Source organism: Calypte anna, chromosome 3 (assembly GCF_003957555.1).
Source record: "Calypte anna isolate BGI_N300 chromosome 3, bCalAnn1_v1.p, whole genome shotgun sequence".
NCBI classification, from domain to species: Eukaryota; Metazoa; Chordata; class Aves; order Apodiformes; family Trochilidae; genus Calypte; species Calypte anna.
Window position 1 is genome coordinate 100179059 of NC_044246.1, and position 18474 is coordinate 100197532.

General features: G+C 45.1%; 1 protein-coding gene across 1 annotated transcript in view; it reads left to right on the top strand.

The window, feature by feature from the left end:
- GRHL1 (grainyhead like transcription factor 1) overlaps positions 1 to 18474 on the top strand; it is a 39053-nt gene that overhangs the window by 7690 nt on the left and 12889 nt on the right. The window contains exons 4-9 of the mRNA XM_030447759.1: positions 873 to 1263; positions 2061 to 2137; positions 2953 to 3109; positions 3587 to 3698; positions 4685 to 4779; positions 17279 to 17437. Coding sequence (XP_030303619.1) covers positions 873 to 1263; positions 2061 to 2137; positions 2953 to 3109; positions 3587 to 3698; positions 4685 to 4779; positions 17279 to 17437 — 991 coding nt within the window. The remainder of the gene's footprint in view (positions 1 to 872; positions 1264 to 2060; positions 2138 to 2952; positions 3110 to 3586; positions 3699 to 4684; positions 4780 to 17278; positions 17438 to 18474) is intronic.

Here is an 18474-nt window from a genome sequence, read left to right on the forward strand (position 1 = left end):
CCTCTTTCTTTGGATAGACTAGGATACTCTAAAGGCTCAGGTGAGGCTTTCTGGTCTGGATGAGCAAATTGAAAGACTTATTGTGAAGAGCCATCTAGTTCAGAGCTGTGTGTTCCCACTGCTCCCCTCATACTGACTCTGGTCTTTCAGTGACCCATAACCTAGCAAGAAAAAAAGAAGTGGCAAGTTTTCTGCCAGTGGAACAAGCTGGACTGGCTGACCAAGGGGATGGGGGAGTGTCGGAATTGGTACAAAGGAGAAGGCAGGACCACTTTGTGGCGAGAAAGGGAGGGCAGGCAAGCAGGCAGGCTGATTTTGTGGCTACTAGCTATGAGGGTAGCTCAGCCACAGATCTTGGTGTCATCCTGGCAGAAATGAGTGTGGTGGGGTGGAGGTTGTGAAGTTACGCAAAGCACTCCAGGGAGTCTCAGTATGGATTTTTTCAGGGAGCTGTGCATGAAAGAGGGGTGTAATTTCCCTATTAGTGCTTCCTGGATGGTGTGCAGTCTTGGGGCAGAGGAGTAGCAACCTCTCTCTCAGTCCTTTTCCATCCACCAAAAGCAGTTTAATGAAGCTTCTATGTGCCAGTGAGAAGGGCGTCAGAGAGCTTTAGTTTTGGACTGCTGTTTTCTGGGCAGTGAACTCTGTTTTTGCTCCAGGGTAATTCATCTCCAAAATGGGATTGTTAATAGTGGATAATGTTTATTTTTTGAATTGCTTTCTTGGCTTTTCAACTTAGGATTGAGTTGTTTTGCAGAAGCAGGAGAGTTGGTATCGGCTGCCCTTGTCCAAATGGCGGAGAATCATTTCTAGTTCCTAGAGAAAATGAGCTGTATAATTTATGCATGACTTTTTTTCTTTGTCTTTTAAAGAAACAGCATCCCAAACGTAACTGAACAGTCGCTCATTTCTGCTGGAGAAAACAGAGTCCAGGTTCTGAAAAATGTGCCTTTCAACATTGTCCTTCCTCACACGCCCCAAATGGGCATGGACAAGAGAGGTCACCTTACAACTCCTGACACAACAGTCACCGTGTCCATTGCCACCATGCCCACCCATTCCATCAAAACGGAGACACAGCCCCATGGCTTTGCAGTTGGCATCCCACCAAGTGTCTACCACCCCGAGCCCCCCGAGCGTGTGGTGGTCTTTGACAGGAACCTCAACCCTGACCAGTTCAGTTCCAACACTCAGCCTCAAAACTCCCAGAGGAGAACCCCGGACTCTACCTTCTCAGAGACTTTCAAGGAGGGCGTGCAGGAGGTACCAAGAGAGACAGTGACTGTGTGTGCATGTGTGTGTCTTGATCTTAGATGGAGAGATCTAATTTTATCTTTAATTGTTCCTGTTGCATGAGCCAGGAATCTGTCCACTGAATGAGGAATAAAACACTTTCTGAGAAAGCTGCAGAAGTATAATTTAGTAAATAAAATCTACACAACATGAAATTGTTATCAAAAGCAAATGACTAATCTTGCTAGTGACAGAGCCTTTGGCTTGCAGAGTGTGGAAATAGTTATTTCAATCTGCAGCACTGGGCTGGGTTTTGCAAGAGTTCAGCACTCTGCAGTGCCTTCTCAGGTACCACAGGGAAGTGATAGTCTGCAAGCCTCCTTGCTGCCAGTTTCTAGGCGTGGTTTGTGTCAGTGGAAAACAGTTTATTCAGGGGACTTGAGTGAGAGTTAAACTTGTATGAAAATGTGTGGGTTTTATTTTATGCTATCAACTGAAAACAACAGAGTAACCAAATGTGTTTTTATTTTTTTTTAAGCCAGACCTTAAGGAACTCTGTAGCTATACCCTTTCTTTGAGATTTGAGACAGCTTTAAAATATTGTCTCAAGCTGACTCAGAAGGCTTGTGAGGTGGTATGCTTAGTTGATACCCAAAAGTTTTGGACTAAACCCCTGTTCAAGTGTCCTGTTTGCACAGACCAAAAAATCACTTGTTTATCTGATGATCAGTTTGCCTGCCAGAAGTCCTGTGGTAATGAATATCTGTTTAATCTTGACTTTTCTTGTTGCTGCTGTGTTAATTGTTGTTTTCTTTTGTCTACCCCAGGTTTTCTTTCCTACTGAGCTGAATCTCCGAATGGCCAACATGAACTCTGAAGATTATGTTTTTGACAGCATTTCTGGGTAATTATTTAAGGCTCCCTTTTGCCCATATACTCCTGTTCTGACAGGTGTCCACAGGAAAGCAGTCCACAGCTCATACCCTTATTCACTGGGTCTCTTTCAAGCACTGGGGGGGCTTTGGATCTCAAAATCACAATAGTATCTGCTTACTTGAATTTCATAGTTCAAAAGCTACCTGTATCTACAAGGAAAAGTACTTTAGGGAACACTACATGCGGGGTAGGAAATACGACCCAGTTTGAATTGCTGTCCTTGTGCTAAATTCCCCTTCCATGGGAAGATGCAGTGAATGTGTGCTCTGCAGTCGTCTCAGAGCTGGTGTTCACCTGTGTCCTCCCTGGCCTGCTTGCCTTGGTCACTCTTTGTTGGAAATCTGCAGCAGAAATAAGGAGCATGAAACTCATCTGAACTCCAAGAGAAGGGGATAAACTGCTTTGGTTAGCTGCAGCAGACCAAGAGGGAAAAGGGGAAAACTATGGCCACTGAATAGCTTATTAGCTTGTGAATTTTAATTTAATTGCTTATAGATACTTTTCTGTTCCACGGGAACAACTTGCTGCTCTCAGCCTGAATTGGGAGCTCCAAGTCTTGCCTGCTGATGCATCTTGGATTTAGCTTGCCAAGAACTTCCCTTAAATGTTCCTTCATGAAGGAAATGGTTGAAAAGGGGGCTCATCCTGTTTTCCAACTTCCTTGCCGGTCAATGGCTTAGTGAGTCAACTAACAACTTTGGTATTTCTCCAAATTAAATGTAGATCATTTGATCGGCTTTCCAGGAAAATGCCTTAGCAATCACTGTCTTCTTTGCTCCATAGGAATAACTTTGAATACACTCTTGAAGCCTCCAAGTCCCTCAGACAGAAGCCTGGGGACAGCACGATGACTTACCTGAATAAAGGTCAATTTTACCCTATCACCCTGAAAGAAGTCAGCAGCAGCGAAGGAATCCATCACCCCATCAGTAAAGTCCGAGTGAGTGGCAGCTCTTGTGGCTTCTTGGGAAAGAGGGTGTGTACAATGGTAGCCTTAAACTCCCCCAAAGTGCAGTAATCTAAACCAGAGCATCAGCACTAAGGCCAGCTTACTCCTTCTTACGTCAACGTTCATTCCTTTGCTGTCCACCTACTTCCAGACCAACCCATCCTGGCTCAGTCTGTTAAGAAGTGGTGTCAGCACTTGTGTAAAGGTGATGCAACACCTGGAATGAGATCCTTGAACTCCAGCTAGGAGAGCAGTTCTGCTCATCTCTGTTTATGACCCAGAAAACACTGCTGTCTGGCAGCCTTGTGCCAGGCATGCTGCAGTGCGTCAAGCTGGAAAGCCTAAAGCAGAGAAAACCTGAGACCAGGGAGAAATTCCAAAACAAATGTACTCGCTGCCCTTTTCTCTTTCACGTGTTTGTGGTTTATTTTATTTTAATAAAATAACCTTCTTTCCCTCTCCTTTCAGAGTGTCATCATGGTCGTGTTTGCTGAAGACAAAACAAGAGAAGATCAGCTGAGGCACTGGAAATACTGGCACTCGAGACAGCATACTGCCAAACAAAGATGCATTGACATAGGTAAGAAACATGATCATTGGTGATGTCAAACTCTAAACCTAATTCCTTGGCAAGGTCTGCTTTTTCTGCTAAAGCTTTGTTATTTTAAGGTACCTCTGGATCATAATCTCTGCTATGCATAGCTTGTCTGACAGTCCAGGGGAGAGCTCTTGATCACTTAAAGCCACTGCTGTAGTTTGTAGGGACAATTAATGACTCTGAATTTTGGAGGATTTTCTGTGGTTGGTGAGCAGGCTGAGTTTAGGCTTTTGTGTTGGGAGATCTAATGTCACCATCCAAACTACAGTTGCTTTGGCATATCCTGGTGACTGTAGCTAAATCGTAGCTTACAGACTCTGTGGCTGTCCTAAATACTCTGTTTCTTCAAAGGACAAAATCCTTGGTAAAAATACCTTGACAATAATGATCCTTCTTCCCACAGCTTCCCACTACTGTTTTTTGGTACATGTGAAAAAAGAAAACACTGCAAATTTCCACTTGCCTCCAGACAAGGCTGGGGTTGGCTGGTTTCCAGCCTCCTCTGGTTGAAGGCTGGGTTGTACTCCTAGTCCCTTCCTTCTGTGAATAAAAGCAGGGATTAATCACTTGGCACTTAAAGCAGACGCGCATGCAAATCTTTGTTTGTTATTGAAAGAGTTTTATTGAGAGCTTATGTCTCTGCTGTACAGGGCAGAGTTTCCTGCACACAGCAGGCTGTGTCGCGAGACACACGATATTTGGGATGTCTGCCTTTCTCATTGGAGTTTCTCTTTTGGAATTTCTGCCAAGTCCCTTGTTTTTTCTCCTTCCCCTTGTTTGTTGTTTTGTTTTTTCTATGAGGACCATTTCCAGCCTTTTTAATGATCCATTCTTAAGTACAGTTCAGCTTCCTTTGCCCCCAAGGGGTTGCTGGGAAGTTGCAGTTTATGAATGCTTTGTGTGATTAAGAACTCCAGTTGGTATGTGTCCCTCTTTCTCTCCCTCTCACGCGTCTTTCTCTCTAACAGCTGACTACAAGGAGAGCTTCAACACCATCAGTAACATCGAGGAGATTGCGTACAATGCCATATCCTTCACTTGGGACATCAATGAGGAAGCAAAGGTATGTGACCATGATTATATTTCCTGTCCTTTTTAGCAGATTTGGGGGCTGGGGGAGGGGAAGGGTGTGTGGCCTACCTGGTGATTAGCATGTAACAAGTTTGTTTACGCTCTTACATTAGGCAAAACCTTCTGGCTATTTCTTAAGAGGGCTAGCATGTGCAACCGCAGAGAGCTTTGCAACTGCTTTTAGGTTCTTGGCAGCTCTGCCTACCTGACAGACAAGTACTGACAAAAGGAAGTGCTGAGCGTTTCCAGAGCAGATGAAGTGGTATGGGAGGTGTGAGGGAGCACAGCTGGGCTTGGCAGATAGAACAGCCTCTTGGAGGATCCCAGCAGAATGTGGGGGGCAGCTTCTGAGGGGATTAAGGGCTTGCCTTCAGCAGAAGAGGGAGTAGCTGCTGATGTTGAGCTCCCAGAGTTGTGTTGCTGAAACCGCAGATCCCAACACCCAGTGACCTATTTCCAGCTGGAGCAGCCTCCTGGTGAACTCTAGTTTGATCTTTTTTCAGAACTGTGGGCACTACCAGTAGGTGTGTAAGTACAGGCAGCTTCCCTAGCTAGTAGCTAAGTGCAGCTGTTTGAAGCCACTCCAGCTTTTTCAAAAAGGCCCAAATATCTTCTGAGTGCTAGAATAGCAGGCTAGAGAGCAAAGCTGCTTCCATCCCAGAGGTGTTTGCCACTGGTTTGTTGCTGGTGTCGATGTGCAGGAGTTTTCTTTGAAGAGTTTCATCACTGTCTTGCTTTCTGTTTAAATATTGTGAAGGGTTTCCATCAATTTTTGGAGGCTAGCTGTTCCCTTGCTAGTGTGTCATGTGATGGTCAATTACCATCATGGTAAGAACTGCTAGTGGCTATACAATGCCATGCCTAGGAAGAGCCTGGCTGAGGGGACACAGGAGCTCTCAGCAGAGTATGCATGGTTCCTTCTCTGGAGCTCTGTGTGCCCCTGTACTCTGCAAGAGACACGAGGGATGTCACTGCACAGGGATCATTGTCACCATAAGATTTGCTCTGCACTGTGTAAGGTCTTCAGAGAAAAGAGACAAGCAGAGGCTCTGTGGGGGACGCTGTGGGGTTTCAGCTCTGTGAAAGAAGTTTGGGGCGCTTGGCATGCAGCAGCAAGGAGTTGTGAGTGCCGCTGATGAGATCAAGTGGTGCCTTGCAGCATGCCTGACATTTACTTTTGAGGCTGGTGTTGGGTGCCAGGCTTCCCTGTTCACCAGAGCTGGCTACTGGCTTTGGCTTCAGTTGGGTTGAGAGGGGGTGGCAGGGAAGTTGAGAGGCAGGATGGCAAAGGCTGATGTGATTTTTGAAGCAAGAAGCATTTTGCTACATGAATAAAGAGATGAAGCTCCAGAAGGGCTGTCCAAAGGACGCAGTAAGCATTCCCAAAATGGTATCCTGTCAGAGCCAGCTTAACATTGTCCTGTTCAAACAACTCTGATTATTTGTGTCTGCAAGGTACTAGAGATCTTATGATTTGCACACAGGAGTGGTTCATGCAGACAAGGCAATGACTTCAGGTCCCCAAGGAGTCAGAAGCACTTTGCAGCTCTGCTGCTGCCTCTCTGCCGGCTGAGCCATCCTACAGCAGAAGGGACAGGCTGCTTACCCAGGAGGAAGGCTTAGGGCTGCTGCTGAGAGCCCTGCATCTCTTTCCCACCAGTTGATAAGAGCCCTGCTCTGTGAAGCTGGTGCAGGTGATTATTGCCCAGGTGCTTTACAGACTCCTCATGAGTAGTTTCAGTGATTGCAATTCCACAGTGAAATTGCCAATAGCAGCTTGAAAAGGTTTCTAAGGACCCTCAAGGTGGTATTTCATCTCTGGGCTGAACTCCATGGGATGAGGTGGTGCAGTGAGGCAAATTAACCTCCTTGGTGTGTGATGTCCATAGACTCTGAGTATTGGTTTGTATGAATCTGCAGAGGGAACCATTGATTCTAAGTGTATAAGCCTTGGCTCATGGAATCAGTATCATATTAAGACAAAAATACTCTGGGCTTAAGTGGTCGAAGAATTGTCATTTTTAGCAAGTGCTCTCTCTGTTTAGGTATCTGTTTAACTTTATTCTTTTTCTCCAAGTGGATGCATTTTGTAAATGGTTGGATTTCTCACCAGTTGAGCTGCAGTTCTTTCTCAACTCTTCTGATCTTATCAGGAGATGCCTGAGCCAATTTCAACAATTTTTATTGCATGGTTCATTTACCTTGCATGCTCTCTCTCTTTACTTTTTTTTTTCCCTCCCTCCCCTACCCCAACAATAGTCTTGAAATCTATGAAGGGAGCAGGGAATAAAGTTAGCTGAGTTTCTGATGCTACAGAAAGTCCTTCACAGTAGTAAATAGTTTTATATTTCATATTTGCAGCAGTGTTGCATAGGTGATATATTTATCCTGCCAGCAAGCCTTGATTATTAGAAATTTGCTTCCTGAGCCCTGGAGTTATCTGGACCAGAACCAAATGATTCGTCTGGGGTTGATGTTTCTCCCATTTCCCTCTTACTCTTGCTCCTAGTTTGCAGTGGGAAGGATTTGATCATGTTCAAAGGTGTCAAACAGGGATAATGAGGCTCTGTCTGGGGCTCTTGATGTAATCACACACACAGAGCCCTGGGTGTCTAATGAGTGTTGGGTTTAAGGGAGAAATTGTCTATCGTCACAGTAAGTTGCCCCCAGCAGCTCTGGGACCAGGTATTTGCCCTTCTTGTGCTCAGTTGATGTGAAGGAACATCAGACCTCTGTCTCTAAGACTGCTCTGCCACTCCCCTTGGGGCACTGTAGGGTTTTGTAAAATACAGCCTTCTGTTGGAGAAACCCTGTTTGCAGGCAATGGAAGTCATGTGCTCGCTTTGTAGCAAGTAAAATGTGCAGATTTTGTAGCTGGGGAGTTGGGGGGTGAAAGGGATGTTTGAGAGAGACCCTCAGCAACCAGTGTATCCCCTTGCATTGTGCTGGGGGAGCTGAGGGCACCCACAGAGCTTTGGATGCCAGACACAGCAGTCAGGTCTGGTTCTGCACGGATGGAGCTGTCACACAGCTGGCTGCCTTGCTGTGCTGTTTGTGAGCCCATGTGTGGAGAAACCAGGAATAATTTCATGCATGACAGAGTTCCAGCTCTTGGACCAGACGATATCCATGGGTTTCAGAGCAAATGCTGCTTTCTGGCAGCTCCTCTCTGCCCTCTTCTGTTGCTTCGGCACATCACAGGAACAGCTAGAAGTGGCTGCTCTGTGAAATAGCGATGAGTTAGATCCTGTCCTAGTGTGTTCGAGCTGAAAAAGTGACCTAGGGTCCAAAGCCTCCTTGCTCTGACACAGTGAAGGGAGCTGAGAGAGGGCAAGAAAGACAGACTGCTCTGAAGTGGTGCATTGGAATCTGGAAGGAGAGTGAGGATAGTGTAGGAAGGTTGTCAGGAGACACTCTCAGGGGGGAAGGGGTGATTCTGATAGGCTTCCAGGCATCTATGTTAGAGGCAAGGTCTGACCCCACCACCTGGCAAATCAAGGACAGGAAAGAATTGGATGAGGAGGCAGTCATGCTTTGTGAGGAGAAAAAACAGAGATGGTGAACTGGGAATTAGTTCAGAAACTGGTGAGCTGTTGAATTAGATATTTAGGAAAGCCAGTGCACCCACTCGGTCAGGAGCCACACTGGTTGGGTGGAAGCATGGTCTGATGAGTCTGACAAAGATGTGTAGCTGATACTTGCATTCATCAGGTAATGCTGGAGTTACCCTGAGGCTTGTGGAGACTTCAAACAGTTTCCCACCCTGCCCTGGACGTCTGCTGTGTTGGGCAGACAGTCAAGGTGGGGTTCTCCTGTGAACAGCTTTTAGATGTCTGAATAAAAGCTCATCATCTTTTGCTTCTATGACTTCACTAGGGACAGACATCCCATCTAGAGCTGAGATGGAGCTTTCTCCCTCCTAGGTGAAGGTGCCTCCCTCTCCTAGCCCTGACTGAGCAGGCTTGGCCTTCTTTAAAAAGAGAGGATTTTGAAGGTAGGGAAGAGGATTCCTGTCCTTGCAGCCCTTTTTATGCTTGACCTCTATATGTCAATCATGAGAAGCATTTATAGGCTCAGGTCATGACTTCAGAGGCTGGAAACCTTAAAAAGACCTTACCAGCTCTGTACAGTGTGCCCAGTTCTCCTTATCTTGGTTGATACCCATTAGATTTCTTTTAATGAAAATTGCCATTACTTGCATGGTTAAATTACACACACATTTCTTTTTAAGTATTTCCTGCTACTCTTTTCATAATGTTGGCTACTGTCCTGTTACCTTTGTTGTTTACCCGTTAGGTTGTGAAGCAAATTCTCTATCCCTTAACTCTGGCCTGGGGACATGGCCTGCTCTCAGGTCAGTGGTAGTTCAGCAATCTGGACAGATTGGTTTCCCCAGGGTTAACTGGCTTTGCTGGATCCAGCTTTCTTGAAACCCTGTCTGAGCAACGGGCCAGTGGAGCAGAAGGGCTGGGGACTCCTGTCTGAACAGCTGTTTGCATGGGGATCTCTCTGCTGACAACACGAGTGGTGCTGGGGCTCCCGTTCCACACTGCCCACGGGTCCCTTCTGAAATGCAGCTTTGCTCCCAGCACCTCCCAGAGAAAGGGCCCCTGTGGAGGTCTTCTGTCTGCCTTGCTTTAGGCTGGAGGGTGGGAGTATAGCCAAAAATGATGTCATTGCACATTAAGGGCTCTATTGTCCTCCCACTCCTTTCTTCAAAAAAAAGGCATTACAAGCCAGATGCTCTGTGTGAAAAGACACTTTCTACTAAAGAATAAGGGTGTAATGAGGTTTTCTAGCTGGAGAACACAACGGTTGAACTTTTTGCTGTGTACCTCCACAAGAAGTGTACTGTGGTATCTCCTAGGTGAGGACCTAGGTGGAAATTAGGTGGAATGGTCCTGTATTAAGTTAATTTGCAGCTAAGTTGCAGTCTTGAAATAGCAGATTGGGCAACAAGGGTGGTCTTCTGGCAGATCCTCGTGTGTGCTGACTGAATTTCTTGGGCAGGATTTTCTGTTGAGATGATCCACCCTCAGTTTTTGGAGAGGGTGGATCTCTTGTTACAACTTGAAGCAGGGCTGGTATGTACAGCACTGATTTATTTTAGGAGTTTATTCTAGCACAATCCTCACTTGGTGTTCACTGGAAGAAGAATTTCAACTTTTTTGATTGATTAATATTGCATGCATTTATACGGATGCCATTGCAATGAAACAGCAGTCATATGCCTCATTAAAGAAGGTGTTGCCACCTTCAGCAGCATTGAGGAGATACAGGTTTGGCTAGTTGGAAATGAAACTGTGAAATGTGATGAGTCAAACATACTTAAAGGAAAGAGATTGGTTTGAAGCCAAGGCTATAGACCACAAGTACTTTGAGGCACACAGCATTTGGAGCAGTGACATAGGAAAGTCATAGCAAATATTGCTTACCTGACTCTTAATCCAGACTTCCCCCTGCACTGTCCTGGGTGTTCTTAAAAAGTGTGTGTTGCCCTTGGTTTTAAGTCCTTCAATGTAGAAGCAAGTTTTCAAAAGCTTTTCTTCAGAACTTGGTGTCTCAAACTGGTCTTCCAGCTAATTATGAAGCCCACAGTGAGACTCCCAAAGTTGAAAGAAAAATCCTCCTGATGTTAGCTGTTCTATAGAGAAAACTGGAAGGTGCTGTTTTTCTTTTTTTATTATTCATTCTTTTTATACCTGATGGCAACGCTTCCTTTTCAGCCATTTTTGTACCTTTGTCAGCTTTCATTTTTGCACTGAGGCTTTTTTCCTTTGTTTGAGAGTTTGGATTGAGTTGTTTTGTTTTTTACATGTTGCCACTTTTCAGCCACACTGCTGTTTTCACTTTCTTTCCTTACCAAACCAACAAAAGTTGGCACCCGGTCCTGCACTTTTATCTTATCAGAGCATAGGGTGTGAGGAAGCATCAGTAGGACTGGGAACCTCTGTCCCTGGGTTTCCCACGTGTTGCAAGCAGAGGCATTCTGTATTTCCTTGTCTTAGAACAGGTTGGAATAACAATCAGTGTTGCTCTTTGTGAGCAGGAATATGTATTTTCATTACCATTAATTTTTGCTTCATTGATGGAGTGAACTTGCTAGGAGGATGTTCTCTTATCCGGGGCTGGGTTGACTTTCCCATTTGGAATTCCTTGGCATGGTGTGGGACCCACGGTGTGTTTTGTGTCAGTCACCCAAACTGGGCTTGGTAGTTTGAATGCAAAATAAGTTCCTTGGGCTGCAAGGAGGATGGTGCTGGGGCTGGCTGAGCAGAGCTGGAACGGATGCAGCCCCATTGCACATCTGCCAGACAATCCTTATTTGGAGCATCCGATCCCAAAGGCAGGAGGTGGCTGGGGAGTCCACAGGTGCATTTGTTGCCCAATTATTTTTTTTTATCTCTTTTTCTTGGCTCACCTCCTGCTGATGCAAAACCTATGGTGCATGTGGGAGGTGAAGAAACGAATGTGAGAGCAGCAAGATTAGCCACCTCTCAGGTGATCTGTACCAAGCTGGGGTTTGTTGGGGTTTTTTGTTTTGTGTTGTGGGGTTTTTTTTTCTTTTTTCTTTTTTCTTTTTTTTTTTTTTTTCTCTCTCCTTTTAAAAGCAGAACAGTCTTTCCAGCAATGCTTTCTTAGGACATGCCTTCACGGATGTGTGCAGGCAGACCTGTGCTTGCCCTGCCTGCACTCTGAGCTGCCTGGCTGTGACCCAGCACCAATCCTGGAAGCCACATAGCTACCTTAGCACAGTGTGGTGTCCAGGCTGACATCTGCCTCTCAGAAGAGCTTGGAGATGAGCTCATGTAATTTAGAAGGCTTTTGGGCTGGAGGTGACTTGCATCCAGCCAGCTCACAGCACAGATGAAGGACATAAAGACCTAACAAATGAAGGACATAAAGACCTAATTTGTCAGTATCCATGTGGACAAATCTTTAGAATCTAAAGACCCTTTATTTTTCCCTTTTATGTTTGTTTGCTTATTGTCCAAGCCTTTAGAGAAAGCACATGATTTCAGCCATCAGCACCTAGATAACAACCTTTGAGTTTCTGGGTAATTTTTTATAGTGGAGGTCTGATAAATGAGTTGTTTGTGGCATCTGGGCCCAGAGCTGTTCCTTCAGCTACCCAGCAAGAACGAGTGCTGTACCATGTGCCTGCACATCCCTGGACTGCACAAGCAGCTATGGGAGACCAACTAATCTGGGGGCTGCTAGGCTTTGCATTGATGATCCCAGCATTCTTGCTGGCAGCTGGGATAAGGAGTGGCAGTGTCCTGGCACTGATGGCAGCTGTGTACCTTTCCACTCCCCAGTGTTGGATGGTGTGTCTTGATTCTCTGAGGGAGTCTGTGCAGATGGATGATGATGGAGTTGCTTCATGTCCTTTGGTATCCATACCCAAATGCTTTTTATTTAGGTTGGAATCCTTTACCTTGGTTTTTAATCCAATGTTGTAACCTAAAAAGTTCCTCTTTATCAGTTTGGTTGAGGGTTTCCATGACCCTTCACCCAGCAAAAAGGTGAAAATAGTGTTTACATCAAGTCAGCTGTCCCATGGCTGCTGCCCCCCCCCCCCCAGCCAGAGATCCCAGGAAAGGCCCTGCTGCTCCAAGGGAAAGCAAAGTGAGAGGCAGCATGGGTCCTGTGGGTCCTGTTGTGCAAGGGCTGAGCATGGCCTCAGGCTGATCTGTGAGTGGGATGCATGGCAGTCAGTCCACAGGTGAGACAGTGCCTTTATGTTGGAGTCATGGTCCCAGGACCCCTTGGAGTCCCTTTGCCTACTGTGTCTTGGGCAAAACATTGACCTTATTTATCTAAAGTTCAGAAAAAACTTATTCAATTGCATTCCCTGGAAAGAAGTGTGTCAGCTTAACCTGACCCTGGTTGTAGTGGTGTAGTTTTTATCTGAATTCTCAACATGGAAAGAATTGCCTGTTTGACTTTGATAATTGAGCAATACCTTCATCTTCTTGGTACAAAAATGCAATGGAGCATAGATGAGAGGAGGTGAATTCAATTTCCCTGTCTTGAAACGAAAGCCATGTGGAGCAAGGTGATCAGACTGGAAGAGTCCCAAGCCTGTGTGTGTAGGGTCTTCTCCAGAAAGACATAAGACATGGCAGGATGGGGAGTTCTGTTATGTGGTCATTATGGTCTTTTGCCATTCCTGTGTTTGCTGGGGACTGGCAAGAGCTTATGGTGTGCTAATAGCAAGTTGCTTGCCATTACCTGTGGCAACCCCAGACACTGCTGATGTGTACCTATGTACCGTTCCTTTTTTCACCTTTGCTTTGCAGTGAGTCAGAAAAGCCTGTACAAGGTGGCATTTCATCTAAAGCTGCTGCATATGTAGCCTTTGGACTAGTCAAAATTGCTGGTGCTTTTTGTGTGACAAAAGAGCATAGCGTCCAAGATAAACCAAGGAGAAGAGATCTGGGTATGCAAGCCTTCATTTAAAAAAGGCATCTTTCATCTCGCTGACAGTGAGGTTCCTGCAGTGCTTTGATTGCCCTTTAATTATGCCTGTATTTCCTGGTTTGTTTGAAAGGCAGATCTTGTTAGAAAAAGGTGCTGTGTGGAAAGAACTTGGCTGTCTCTGCTGCCCTTCCTTGAGGGCACACAGCAGACCTGCCAGATTAATTTTTTTTTTCTGCATTTATTAAATGGAAGATTGTTTGTCATAGATTTGCACATGGGCACGGTGTGTTTCTCCTGGGTTGGGTGAGGAGGGGTGTGAGTGGTGGGGTGGCTAAAGCAGATGCAGGAAGTCATGAGGTCTGGCTTCTTCCCATGCCAACTTCCAGTGTGTTCCCAAAGGAGGTGCTGCTTTCATCCTTCAGTCTTTCATTGTGGGCAGCTGGGCTGCTGTTTGTCTGCCCCAAAGGCTGCAGGAAACCCAACCTGGTGTTGGTTGGAGGAGGGTCTGTAGCCTGTTGGGGTGAATTTCAGCTGTGGGGGGTTAGCAGCTTACACAAGCTCACAGGTTTCATGCTGCTGCTGTTTTATCTGAAACCTTGCCATTGTGGAGCCATTTGTCTTAATGAGAATCTCACCTTTCATTAATAACCATTTAAAAGCATGGAAAAAAAATCAACAAAAAAGGCAAAAGAAAACAAAGCCTGGCTTTGGTTGGAGAGCAAAGCCTGGGAATATAATACAAATATAGATTAAAGGTGTTAATGCCAAACAAGATAAATAACTTGAGAACAAGTTTCTCATCCTTTTGGAGATATCTGTTTTAAAGAAAACGTCTAACTTTTGAGGGCTTGGCTCACGTTTGGAAGTGCTTGGACTTGACAGTGCTCTATTTTTAAGCCCTGTCTTTATGTTGAATGTTGGGAGGCGAGATGAATTTTTTTTTTTAAAGTAACAACAAATCTTAATATAGCTGAGAATGCGGAACTGCCCTTAGAAAAATAGGTTGGACACACGAAAAGGAATCTTGCTCAGCAGGCTGAAGACGCAGAGCAACTTCTGTGGTTACGTTTTTCTTTCTTCTGGCAATTTTGGGGTGGGGATGTGGCTGGCACAGTCACTTGGCCTTGCGTTTCTTTTTGAACATGAGTCAAATCTTCATGAAGAAAAAGCACCTGGTTGAAACTGTTTTAGCCCAAACTGGAAAAGTTGTTCACTAAAACTTCATTTTTGTGGAACTTGAGGTAACCAGAAGTTGCTCAAAAACAGGAGTTTACAGGATGAGCAGAGAGAAAGTGCATGATCCTTTTGAACTGAAATAGTTATCTGTGAACAGAAGACAGGCTGGCTGGCTGGCTGCTGCTTCAGAGAGGTGATTAGGTTTTAGTTGTCATCTCCTGCCTAGAGTCCTGAAGACTTAAATGGCATGAAAATGAAGTCAGCTGCTTAAAGCCAAAGCTAATCAAATGAGGAGACTCTGAAGTAGGAGGATAATCTTTGTCATCTGACAGGCAATCCCAAATTCCCATGGGATACCAGTGCAGCTCTGCTGTAGTAGCATGTGTCTGTCATGCTGAGGCCAACCTTTCAGCCTTCAGCCCATCATGCTGCCTGGGCTTTGGTTGGTAAGCCATGAAAACTGAAAATGTAGACCTGAATTCTCAGCAGAGAAGTGACACTGAGTGCTGAGTGGCTGTGGCTGGTGCTGCACACTGAGTCTACTGGTTTCCACATTTCATAGAAGTTTTGAGGCTGTGTTGGACCTGCTTGGCATTGCTGCTCCTGTTTTCTTTAAGAATGCAATCATTTCTTCACACAGAAATGAGTTGTGTGTAAATATTCAATATGGGTAAATAAATTTAAAATTTAAATTTAAAATGTAAAAATATGCAAACACCAGAATTGAAGCTCTTTTTAAAATATCACCCCCCCTGCTCAGGGAACATAAATTGTTCAGGCTGTGCAAATGTCTGATTACCTAGCTCTGAAGTGGGTGAGGACAGCTCTTCAAATTCACTGAAACTTTCCCTCAGGGTGTGCCAGCACTGCAAGCAAAATGCTCTCGTAAAGTTGAAGGTAGCAAAAAGGGAAGGGGGGTGGATAAAAGCTATCAAAGACATCATTTGGGTTAGTCTGGGCAAGATTGAGAAGAGTCTATTGTAAAATAATTTTCCTAGCTGCTATTTGAGATGTATTTAACTCTTTCAACAAAAGTTGTCTTGGATCAGCATGGGTTTGAGGTGCTGAGATGCAGGCTGGAGGGGTGGACAGGCATTGAGCACTGGCTCAGCTTTGGTGCTGTCCTCGTGTGTCATCCTGCCTTGGGCCACCACAGAACAAGGGGGGATGGGATGTCTGGGGCTGGAGCTCTGCCAGCACACCACATTGGCATGAGTTGGGTGTTGCATCACAGATCTTGGTGTCCCTTTCACAAGTGGGACTCAGCAGTGACATTGCCAGCTCTGAGGGATGCTATGTGTACACAAGGGACAGGATGGGGACCGTTTGCTGAGCTGGAGTGCCAGCAGCTGGTGTTCACAGGGCCTGCAGGAAATTACAGGCATTCAGACAAGTTGCCTTGAGTGAAGACACTTATCTGTACTACTATGGGTCCCCCACCCTCCTCATCCCTCCCTCTGGCTTTTTATACTTTTTTATTATATGGGGTAGAGGGAAGATCTTGTATCCCTAATCTGGTGTTAGTTATTACATTTCCATTTCCCATCTTTTGTTAAACCAGTAAAAGATGTTGCAGAACCTGTGTGAAGAAGCCCGTCCCAAATGCTTTGCAAAACCACAAATCCGCCCCAAATCCTTAAGCTTTTCAGCGCCGACTCTGAGACTTTGCAACACCGGGAGGGCTCGGGAGGTGGCACTAACTCACTGCAGAGACTGTCAGACGGGGGATGCTTCGTGGTGGGAGCGAGATAAACGGGTGATCAAGTGGTGGGACAGTATTCCTGCCAAATCTCTGGCACGGTGCTTCGGGCTCCCGAAGCTTTGGTTGTTTTCTGAAGCAGTGAGTTCCCAGCTTTTGTCCTTGAGGCAAAGAGGAGGGGAGCCATCGCAAGTCCTGATAGCTCATGAATTCCTGGTAATTAATCATTGCACCTTCCTCTGAGACGTACCAGTAAGAGGACCAGGTCTGCAGAAAAGCGTGGCACACAACAAGCCCGTGTTCTGCTTACTCTGGTGTCTGTGTTCATACCCACACAAAGGTGTTTCTCCCTTCTGTTAAAGCAGCATTGGGCTTGTTCTTTGGTTGTGGGTTTTTTGTCTTTTCTCGCTGTTTGTTTTCAGGCAGTTATGAAAATGAAATTATTTATGTTAAAAATCACTATTTCGCCCATAAATCAGTATTTTTACTAGAACACTAGAAATACTGTTATTTCCCTTCTGATCTGAAGATTAACAGGGTATCGTAGGTCTTACAGGGGAATATTTGAAGTAGTGTTCATCTTCGATGAACAGACCAGAAACTCTTTCACTGAAATAGTGGCGTTATTCCTTTATTAAAAGACCATGTCTGATTTATTTTTTAAAAAAACACTTCTAATATAATTTACAAAAAAAACAACCGAAAATCCCCCAAGAATGATCTGTGCTCATAGCATTTATGTAAAACTCTTGGAAAACTTTGTTTTAACTTGCCCAAAGGAACATTAATTATTCAAAGCATGGTTGTGTTCTTACCACATGGTTAAAACACTGGCCAGTGAAGGTTGGATGCAGCAGGATTCCTTTTGCTAAAAGTTTGATGATGACATTTGAGGTCTCTTGGGCACAAATATCTGGGAAAGAAGGGTAAAGTCTTCATAAAGCTTGGAGAGTTTGTTAAAATTAATTTTGCACAAAATGGTTTTGTCCTTCGTATTGGCTTGTATAAAGGATTAAGGATGTTGTACTGTTTCTTGGGGAGTTAACATGATGTCTCAGAAGAAAGAAGGCCCTGCCTATAGAGGCAAGGAGCAGCATTCAGATCTCAGCAGTCACTGAGCAGTCCCTGGCTCAGTGGCCAGCCAAGAGTCCGAGTGTCACTACTGATGGGTTCTGCTTTCCTCTTAATGCAGGTTTTCATTTCTGTGAACTGCCTCAGCACGGATTTCTCCTCTCAGAAAGGAGTTAAAGGCCTGCCCCTGAATCTTCAAATCGACACCTATAGCTACAATAACAGAAGTAACAAACCTGTCCACAGAGCCTACTGCCAGATTAAAGTCTTCTGTGACAAGGTAAGGTTAGGTTAATGTACCACTGATCCTTTGGAAAAGACTGTCCCACAGCTTATCAGCTTTTTGTTTTCCTACCACTTGCTATTTTGGCTCACTGAAAACTCCCTTCTGTGTTCAGCTTTTGCAAGGAAAAAAATTCCTTCTGCTTAGATTGCAGATGTTATGATGACCTTGGGTAAATCTGCTGCTCTCAAAATGCTAGAGCACTGAGATGTGCTCCTTAGCATCTGCTTTAGACAGGGGTCAGTCTGTGGCAGAAGACTCACTGTAGGTAATCCAGGCACTGGAAAGTCCCACAGAGTCCTTTCCACGGGAAAAATCATTGCAGTTGATTAGCGCAAGTGGAGGCTTGTCCTTTAGCCCAAGCTGTATCATGTTGGTCCTTTTAAATTTCCTTGTGCTCTTCTTACTGCATTTGTTATTAAAAAAACCCCACCAACTGGCACATCTTGTGAACAGAAAATGTTGCTGCTTTTATTGTGCTGTGCTGTGGGGTACATCAGTAAAATGAAGCTCATTTACAAACTGGTTGAGTGCTGTAATTTGACTACGCTGCCCAGTGCGATTAGCACAGAGTTAACACCTTCCCCAAAGCCACTGTTCACTAGAAGCTGTGAAAGAAACACAGCAGGAGCTGAACTGAAAGCAGCTGTAAACGCCTAACTGAATTTGCAAAGAAAAGACATTTCACACTCTTTGTAATCTGTTCCTGCCTGAATAGTCTTTTCAAAGACCAGAGCAAGTAGTGTGCAATCTTGCTATTTCCAGAGTGAGCAAGCTCCTTCTCAGAGGGGTAAATGATTCCTGGATTTTCCCAGTCCTTCTTTTGATTGCTTTGAATGAAATGAGACGGAGGCAGGTGTGTAACTTCAGCTCTTCCATGAGCTGTGGGTCTTGTGTGCCATCAGCCTTTATTTTCTGCAAGACCAGCGAGTACAGCCTTGCTGTGGGGAAGGGGGGATCTTTTACTCATAAGTTGCCCTGTCAGTTACTGACACTGAGATAATACTGACAGGCTTCAGCCCCACTGCTAGTAT